The 9978-nt window shown below is 54.6% G+C and overlaps 1 protein-coding gene across 1 annotated transcript in view; it reads right to left on the bottom strand.

Moving 5' to 3' along the window:
* LOC103616394 (otoferlin-like) overlaps positions 1-9978 on the bottom strand; it is a 76415-nt gene that overhangs the window by 48177 nt on the left and 18260 nt on the right. Inside the window, 1 exon segment of the mRNA XM_008634595.2 lies at positions 9051-9262. Coding sequence (XP_008632817.2) covers positions 9051-9262 — 212 coding nt within the window.

Raw genomic sequence — 9978 nt, 5'->3', positions numbered from 1 at the left:
GTGGATGGATGGATGGAATGGGTGAAGGGATGGATGGAGGGATGGATGGATCCATGGATGGAGGAATGGATGGATGGAGGAATGGAGGGATCCATGGATGGATGGATGGTTGGATGGGTGGATGGATAGCTGGGAATACAGACAAGCAGGACCCTCGGAGCCCCTTCGGAAGCCCCTGACCGGAAGGAGACTTGTCCTTGCTGGGATTAGGAAGGACAGAGGGAACCCCAGGGGTGAGTGATCCCAGAAAAGGCCCTTTCCACGGATCCAAACACCATGCTCCCATCCATGCGCACACCATTCCCAAAGGGAAGCAGAGACACCACATCCCGTACCTGGGATCTTCCGGGTCTTCACTGTTGGGAGGAGACGGAACCAGGAGGAGGAATGTGAGGAATTAATGAACATTCCCAACTGGACGCAGCCACCCCCAGCCCACGGGAGCAGGATGGGGGAGGGGCTGATCCTCAAATCCCAGAATTCTTTGGGTGGGAGGGACCTTAAATCCCATCCCATTCCAACCCCGACAATTCCAATCCCACAATCCCAGGGTGCTCCAACCTGGCCTCGGACACTGCCAGGGATCCAGGGGCTGCCACAGCTTCTCTGGGAATTCCATCACATCCCCTCCCAGGGAGCAATTCCTTCCCAGTATCCCATCTATTCCTGCCCTCTGGCAGGGGGAAGCCATTCCCTGTGTCCTGACACTGTAATTCCCGGTATCCCTGTATTATGTGGGATGTGGTGGAGAGGGAGCACAGGATGACCTTGGCCTGTATCCCAAATCCTGGATTTATACCAGGACCGGCACCTACTTGTAAAATGTGGGTGCCTGGGATGGGAGCAACCCCCCAAAACTGGGATTCCCCCAAAATCCAGGATCCCTCCAAAATGCAGGATCCCTCCCAGCAGGACATTTTGGTACCTTGCCACTGCCTTGTATCCATCGTTAAACTTAATCCTGGAAGAGGCACCGGAGAGAAAGAGAAAAAAAATCCAATCAAATCCCAATGTCAGAATTCCTGAGGGAGCAGGGACACCCCTTCCCAGGAGGATGGGGCCGTGTCCAAGCTCCGGGTGCTCCAGGGAGGGAATTCCAGCCCAGGGTGTTCCCGTCTCCCTATTCTCAGGAAAAACCCGGCTGGAGGCTGGATCTGCACTGCGGGCATGGGGAACAGGAGAACTTCCAGAATTATCCATTGCTCCTGCTCCATCTGGGAGATCTTCACCGGGACAGGTTGGGGGCAATTTACATTCCCAGCATCCCGGAAAAGTCTCCAGGTGCTGGAGGCTCTTCCCTGGGACTCACAGCAGCACCTGCTCCATTGGTTTGAACCTTTTCCTGATTTTCAGGATCCACAGGATGCATTTTTTCCCAAGGAATTTAATGGCATATTAAATGATTAACGTAATTTAATTAAATTTAACGGAGGAGTTGGAAAAAAAGATGGAAAACCTTGACTGGGACTTTTTTTCCCAGGATGGCAAGGACCCCAAACTTCCTGTTCATCCTGGTGGTGGCACGGATCTGGAGTGTGACATCCCAAAGATCCTTTGGGATCCCACAGATCCCAAAGATCTGTGCCCGAACGCCACACGGATTTGGGAATTTTGGACCCTCCTTAACTACTTGGACACGGATGAATTATCCACTGTCCCAAATTCCAACCATTCCCAGCACTGATCCATGTCCCCAAGTGCCACATCCACACGGGAATGGGAATGCCCTGGGCAGCCTGTGGGGAGTTTCATCCCAAGTTCTCCCGTGCCTGGCACAGATCCCAGCTTTGGAGCAGGTGCCGGAGGGATAATTAGCAACAGGCAGTCGGACAAGGCTCGGATCCGCCGGGACACGGAAGAAAAGCTTCCATCAATAATTCACCAGGAGCAGATTCCTTTCGGCTCCGAGCTCTGTCCTCGCCATGAATATTTCAAGGACAGCCCCTATCGGGTGGTGCTTCCCGGGATCTCAGTTTCCAGAGGGTTGGGAGCTGGGCTCAGCCAGGTTTGGGCAATTCCTGAACTGCCTCTGGAAGTGCCCATCCCTCTTGGCTTTCCCTGGGAATCGAAGGGTGAGTCTGTACTGGTAAATAAATCATGGAATTGTAGAATCCCGGGATGGTTTGGGTGGGAAGGGACCTTAAACCTCATCCCATTCCATGGGCAGGGACACCTCCCACTATCCCAGTTCTCCAACCTGGCCTTGGACACTCCCAGGGATCCAGGGGCAGCCACAGCTCCTCCAGGAATTCCAGCCCAGCTGCTCTCCACCCTCCCAGCCCAGAATTCCTTCCGGATTTCCTGTTCTTTGCTGTTTTCCTCACTGGAACACGTCCAGCTTTTTCAAGGATCCTGTCCTGGTTCCAATGGTTTCCCATTTCCTGGGATTTTTTAGCTCATTTTTTCCCCTCCTCTGGATCCTTTCCCGTGATTTTTTTCATGGATGCGTTTGGTCAAAGCTCCCAATGGATCAAGGAGCTGAAGCCATTCCAGGGACCTGGCACATGGGAAAGTTCCACCTCCCATTCCTGGCTCCTTCATCCCTGGATTCTGTGTGGGATGAGCAGGTTCCAAACTTGGGATCCCCAGGGAAACACAAAAATGGGATTTAACAAATCCACGTTCTGATGCCTGCTCCTGGATTTAAGGAATTTTCCCTGGAAAGCACGACTTGGGAGGTGGATCAGCCCTGGAGAGGGGGGATCTGCTGTGGGAATTTACCTGGAATGCTGATCTTCTTCTGCTTCGTCTCCAAGGCTTGGGAATTTACAGGGAGAGAGGAAAAATTCCAGCTGTGATGTGAGGATTAAGGGCTCTTCCATTGTTTTATAAACCAGGAAAAACTTGGGAACACTCTGGCACAGCAAAGCACTCCATGCACGGCTGGAATCCCAGGATCCCCCCAGGCCACTTCCAGTGGTGTCCACAGGATCCAGGTCTGTCCCAGACCGGATTTTGGGGGATATTTGGCCAAAATTCCACATTTTCCACGTGGTTCCCTCCTCCCTGACCTCCTTTTCCCGCCCCTTCCTTCTGTTTGGGATGGATTTGCACAAATCCCAAAGGAAAAGTGGGAATGGGTGGGTGCTGTACCCTGTGCTGGAATTCCTGGAAGGAGGAAAGGGAATTCCCAGCCCTTGGAAACCTTGGAAAACCCTGCCATCGTCCCAGTGATGGAAAACCCTTCCCAACACTTGGAAAGCTATGGGATCGCTTCCTGAGGGGTGCTGTTTACACATGAATGCCCAAATTTTGGGGAATTCCCAAGCAGAAGTGTCCATGTGGATCTGCAGACACGGGAGGGTCACACATTCCCAGAGACATTCTGGAAAAGAGGGAATGAAGGTGAAAATTCCTGGTGCCAGAGCACGGGATCAGCCTGGATCCAGCACCGGCCAAGGAAGACGCCCAGGAGAAGATGGATCTGCTTCCCCTGGAATCGGCAGCTCCGCAGCACAATTCCCAAAATTCTCTGCTCCGTGGGAATGGGACAAGGCTGTCCCGGATCTGCCAGAGAGGGATCTTCCTCTGCTTCCAGAGCTGCCAAACTCTGGGATCTCTGGGCTCAGGCCTCTCCAGGATGTCTGTGCCCGGATCCCAGGGGATTCTCCAGGAGGAAAAGGGGCTCAGGGTTGGGAGTGGGGTGGGAGAAAGGCAGCAGAGGGCAGGGAATGTCTGAGATTATGGGAAAAGTCTTTGGAAAAGATGGGAATTAAATCAGGTCCCCATGTTTGGGAACAGATTTCAGCAGGGCCTGGAATGCCAGGAAAAGGGGGAAAGGCTTTAAACCAATAAAGGCTGGATTTAGATGGAATTTTGGGAAGGAATTGCTCCCTGGGAGGGTGGGGAGGGGCTGGGATGCAATCCCCGGAGAAGCTGTGGCTGCCCCTGGATCCCTGGAAGTGTCCCAGGCCAGGCTGGATGGGGCTTGGAGCACCCTGGGATAGTGGAAGGTGTCGGGATTGGAACAGGATGGGATTTAAGGTCCCTTCCCACCCAGAATATTCCATAGGTTCGCAATTCCCTGTCTCCAGGGCTGTGGATTGGCCTGGCCCACGATCCCTGAGGCTGCTCCTGTGACATTCAAGGGACAGGGAGTTCCCTGCCTTCTTTATCCCACTTTTCCTTGCGTATCCCACTCCCCTTTTCCTTCCCATCCCTGCCCCTCTGCCCATTCCTGACTCCTCCCGCAAATCTTCCATCCAGGTGGAGAACAGGGAATCCAGAGGGATCCCTGGGCTGGAGGAAGGACATCCTGGGGCATGGGATGGGGAATGGGATTGGGAATGAGGATGAGGAAGGCCAGGACAGGGTCCAACAGGAGCCCTCCGCATCCCGCCAAATTCCCTGTTGGAATCGCAGCTCTGGAAACACCAAAATTCCTATTTTTATTCTTCCAATCCAAATTTTTCCCAGGTCTGGGATCTGTAAGTGATGGAGCAGGAAGGGCCTTCTAAAGGAGCTGGGACATTTTTGCTCCCAAAGGAATTTTAACGAAAGCCTTTCCCTTTGATTCCAAAGGATGGTTCACGTCCAAGTGCCCTGGGATCCTTCCCAAAAGCTGGAATGTGGAACCTCTTTCCTTTCTTCTCTTTTTTTTTCCGGCCTTTTTTTGATTCCTGGTAAACCCCAGCATGGAGTTGCTACAACCTGAGCCATGAATTTCCCGGAGGAAAATCCTCTAGGGAATCTCAGTGAAAACAGGGATAAAACCCCATTAACATCCCAGAGGTGCCGAGATCTAGGAATTGTTTGGGATGGGGGATAAACCTTTCCTATCCCAGGGAATTTCCTGTATTTCCAGTATTCCCTGCATCATCCCCTTCTTGCTGCTTTTATGGATGCCTCTATTCCCGTTATCCCTAAAAACCCCATTTAAACGGCTTTGCCACGGGAATCTCCCTCTTCCAACTTTCATCTCCACATCCTCCCTCATCCCTGACTTCCAGAAGAAAGGGCTGGGAGAATTCCTGCCCCTCCCAGCCAGGATTGATCCAGGCTGACCAGGAATCCTGGGATGGATAATCCTGGTCCAGGTCTGGTTTTCTGCCCCGATAATCCAAAGGAATGCATGGCGCAGCCAGGGAAAAGGCGGGATGGGATGGGATGGGATGGGATCAGTGGGATGGGATCAGTGGGATGGGATGGGATCGATGGGACAGGATGGGATGGGATCAGTGGGATGGGATCAGTGGGATGGGATGGGATCGATGGGACAGGATGGGATGGGATCAGTGGGATGGGATCAGTGGGATGGGATGGGATCGATGGGACAGGATGGGATGGGATCAGTGGGATGGGATCAGTGGGATGGGATGGGATCGATGGGACAGGATGGGATGGGATCAGTGGGATGGGATCAGTGGGATGGGATGGGATCGATGGGACAGGATGGGATGGGATCAGTGGGATGGGATCAGTGGGATGGGATGGGATCGATGGGACAGGATGGGATGGGATCAGTGGGATGGGATCAGTGGGATGGGATGGGATCGATGGGACAGGATGGGATGGGATCAGTGGGATGGGATCAGTGGGATGGGATGGGATCGATGGGACAGGATGGGATGGGATCAGTGGGATGGGATCAGTGGGATGGGATGGGATCGATGGGACAGGATGGGATGGGATCAGTGGGATGGGATCAGTGGGATGGGATGGGATCGATGGGACAGGATGGGATGGGATCAGTGGGATGGGATCAGTGGGATGGGATGGGATCGATGGGACAGGATGGGATGGGATCAGTGGGATGGGATCAGTGGGATCAGTGGGATGGGATGGGATATTTTCCAATGGAAGGGACCTACAGGGATCACCTGATCCAACTCTGCCCTATCCCAGGCTGATCCAGTGTTAAATCCATGAGCCCCTCCATGTCCTTCCTGCCATCCTTTATCCCACAGCAATTCAGGAACCTCTCCCAGAATTCTCCTTCCTGTGAGCTGAGCTCTTCTTGGGATGATCCCTGGGTTTTCCCTGAATTCCCTTTTCTTTTGGCTCCTTCCCAAACTCTTTTTGGCACTCCAAGAAACACCACAGCAAACAAACCTTCATGCACACACAGGGAACTGATTCCCATGGGAACGGCTGATCCCGGGATCTGGGGACAGCACATGGAGACGGAAGAGCACATCAAAGGCAAGGCAGTGTCCCAGCCAGGACCCCCATCTCCATCCGGGACCCCATTCCAAGGCTGCTTTTCTGGCTGTTCCATCACTTCTCCTCCCCACCGGCAGCCCAGGAATGGGAATCCAGGGACAATTCCTGTGGGGGATCCATCGGGAAAAGGCAGGAGCAGCACAGCACTGCAGAGCCTCTCCCTACCTCGTGTCCAGGGATCCCTGGCTCAGGGAATCCCCCTCTCCCAGGAGCTCGTCCTCGCTGTGGAAATAGAGCTCTTCCTCTTCCATCCTGGTGGGAATACCGCCAGCATCAGCTCTGTCCTTCCTGGGATTCAGGATTCCAAAATCATGGAATCACCGAGTCCTTTGGGTTGGGAAAGCCCTCGAAGCCCATGGAGTCCAACCATTCCCAGCACTGCCAAGGCCACCCCTGATCCATGGCCCCAGGTGCCACATCCACAGGGATTTCAGTCCCTCCGGGGATGGGGGCTCCAGCCCTGCCCTGGGCAGCTGTGCCAGGGCTGGAAAACCCTTTCCAGGCAGGAATTGTTCCCAAAATCCAACCTGGATCCGCCACCCAGGACGCGGCTCTGCACATCCCATGCTCAGCAAATCCCACAACTCCTCCTAAAATGGAGCAGCCACAGCTTCTCTGGGAATCCCGGCCCAGCCCCTCCCCACCCTCCCAGCCGTGAATTCCTTCCCAAGATCCCACCCCAAGCTCCCCTTTCCCACTGGGAAGCCATTCCCTGCCTCCTGCCCCTCCAGCCCTTTTCCCAAATCCCAGCTCTCCTGGAGCCCCTTTAGGCTCGGGAAAGGACTCCAAGCTCCCCCTGGATCCTTATTTTTTTCCTTTAATCCCATGGAGCTGCATCCCACAGGATTCATCTGATGAGAAACTGGAAAACCCATCCCAGAGCCATCCCAGCAGCATCCTCCAATTCCCTGGAATCCACGAATCCCAGTTTTGGTGGGAAGAGACCTCAAATCCCACCCAGTCCCACCCCTGCCATGGGCAGGGACCCCTCCCACTGTCCCAGGCTGCTCCAACCTGGCCTTGGACACTCCCATGAGGGACGGAGCATCCGTCGTGCTCCCTGCATCCCCAAATTCCAGTGGCGCAGGAAGGATCGGATTTCCCATCCCAGACAGCCTGACCCCCACTCTGAGCCATGCCATTCCTGGCTCCCCGCCGGGCATCCGCCTCTTTAATCCATCGGCACATTCCCGCTCAGCCTCGTCCCGGTTCGCTGGGCCGGGAAATAAAGCTGCACTTCCAATTTGTTTGAAAATTCCCTGGATTCAGCCCAGTTCCCACAGTTAATGAACTGCCTTGGAGGGACGCGAGCAATTAAGAGGGATATTCCCTCTGTCTCCATCCATAGGGAAAAAGCCATTTTCCCCCTTTTTTTGGCCACAATGAAGTGCTAATCCTGGATGGAATGTGATCCAAAACGGGATAACCCTGAGGGGGAGAAATGGAATGGAAAAAGCAGCTGATTCCAAGGGCTGTGTTTGGATTCACAGCTCCGGGCTGGGCTCCCCGTGTGGATTTAGGGATTTGGCTGTGCTGGGGGAGTGTTCGGACTCAGTGCACTCGGAGGGATTTTCCAGCTGGAATGGTTCTGGTATTCCATGATTCCATGATTTGGGAGTACAAGGATCGTCCTCCTTTATCTATCACCGTGGAAGTGGTTGGTCCGTGAGGAGCAGACAGGGAATGTGGTGATCCCGAGGGAGCCGTGGGTGACACCAGGACCCAGCTCTGCCCTCACCGTCCCCCTCTCCCACTTCCAGAGTCTCCCCTCCACCTCCATCTCATTCCTTAAGAATTCCAGCAACTTCAGGGCTTTGACATGTCCCCCTCTTCCAGCTGTTCCCTTTTCCAATGGATTCAAGAGCTCCCAGAGTGGAGACCCACAGACAAAGCCACCCCAGAGAACACAACTCCAAAGACTGCGGAAAGCTGCCTGAAAATCCATCTTGGCATTCCATGAATGCCCTTGTGGCTGCATGTCCTGGAATTACAGAATCCCACAAGTTGGAAAATCCCTCCCGGATCATTGAGTCCAAGCTGTGCCTGATCCCCCCCTTATCCCCAGCCCAGAGCACTGAGTGCCACTTCCAGGAATTCCTTGGACACCTCCAGGGATGGGGACTCCACCACCATCCAAAGATGGAGCCCTGAGTGTCCATAGGCTCCTGGAAAACTGGTCCCAGCTCGCCCTTTATCCCAGTGGAGTCACCTGCAGCGTTCCCAGTCACTGGGCTGGGATTGCAGCTGGTTCCAGCAGCTTTGTGCCAGGGAATGTTGGGATTCAGTCCCTGGGATTGTTCTCATCCAGGGGCAAATCCCCTGAGCTCACAAAGACACCACTACTGATCCTTAAATGGATGGAAAACTGGAACAACATCCCTTGGAAGAACTGGAGGTGTTCCCACCAGCCACCACAGGATTCCTCAGGAATTCCCAGCAGCAATCGCCTGGTGTGGGATTTCACTTATCCTGGGGAGGGACTGACATCCCAGCGACTGCTCTGGGACCTCAATCCTGGGAGCAACATGCACTCCATGGACACCTGAGATCCCACATGGACTTAATCCCACCAGTGAGGTCCAACCAGGAGCCAGACCCTCCATCCCTCGGGATCTGGGGAGCCTGACCCTCCATCCCTCGGGATCTGCATGGAATGACAATTTCTCTCCCTGTGGTCCAGTCTTAGAAGTCTCAGCTCCAGCTGTGGAGCACCAGGAGCTGCCGGTGGCCTCCTGGATCCCACCCTCACCTGGAGCTGTTCCAATGGATCTTCCAACGGCAGGAGATGCCCCCTGGAGCAGCACTGGGATGCTGCTGCCCTTTCCCGACAATCCAAGCCGTTCCAATTCCCCCACAATCCCACATCCAAGAACTCTGCATCCCGTTACCTCCTGAAGCTCCTCTCCATGGATTGCTGGTTGGATTTCCCAGGAGAGACGTCGGAGCCGTGCCGGTGGCCGGACAGGAGGCTGTCGGTCTCCAAGGAATACCTTCCATCCCCCTCCGAGTGCACGCTGGGCGTCTCCAGGAATTCCTTGTCATTCCAGGTGCCCACCGTCCCATCCAGAGCCTGGTACCGGATCTCTATGGAGATGCTGGTCTGCAACACAGAGAGACACAATCAGCGCCCATGGAATATCCTGGGAAATCCAAAAAGCGGGAAGAGCATCAGCTGTTGGATGTTTCAGCCTTGCGGATCCCAAAGTTTCTCTGTTCCTGGATACTTGGACAGCAGTTTTTGAGGGATCTGACCATGGTCCTGATTCACCGGGAATTCCCGGTGCATCCCGGACCAGCTGCAGCAGAGCCAGGAGACAGGAAAAGTCCGGAAGAGCCGCAAGCCCTTGGAGCAGCTGAAGGCACTGGGAGCAGATGGAGCCGGGTCCTGGTGGGGCTTTGTTCCCTGCTCCACCATTTTGCTGGGAATTTTACCCTAGGATGCTGCTAATCCCTGGATTTGTGGTGCTTTACTCCGGCCTAGTCCCATCTCCAGGCAGGGCAGGGTTTTTTTAGGAATGGGCATCCCTGAGGAATCTTGGATCAGCCCTGGTTTGGATCTCCCAGCCTGGCCATGACCAGTCCTGGTGGGGCCCGGGGACAGGAAGGGGCCTGGCACTGGCTCTGTCCAAGCTTCATCTCAAGCTTCTTATGGATCATGGAATCCTGGAACGGTTTGGGTGGGAAGGGACCTTAAATCCCATCCCGGTCCAACCCTGACTCCTCCAGCCTTTCCTGGGACACTCCCAGGGATCCAGGGGCAGCCACAGCTTCTCTGGCAATTCCAGCCCAGCCCGGACTCCCCCCCCAACCTCCCAC

This window comes from Corvus brachyrhynchos, unplaced genomic scaffold, assembly GCF_000691975.1.
Source record: "Corvus brachyrhynchos isolate BGI_N302 unplaced genomic scaffold, ASM69197v1 scaffold420, whole genome shotgun sequence".
In the NCBI taxonomy this organism is placed as follows: domain Eukaryota; kingdom Metazoa; phylum Chordata; class Aves; order Passeriformes; family Corvidae; genus Corvus; species Corvus brachyrhynchos.
This window is presented reverse-complemented; position numbering and strand designations above follow the sequence as displayed.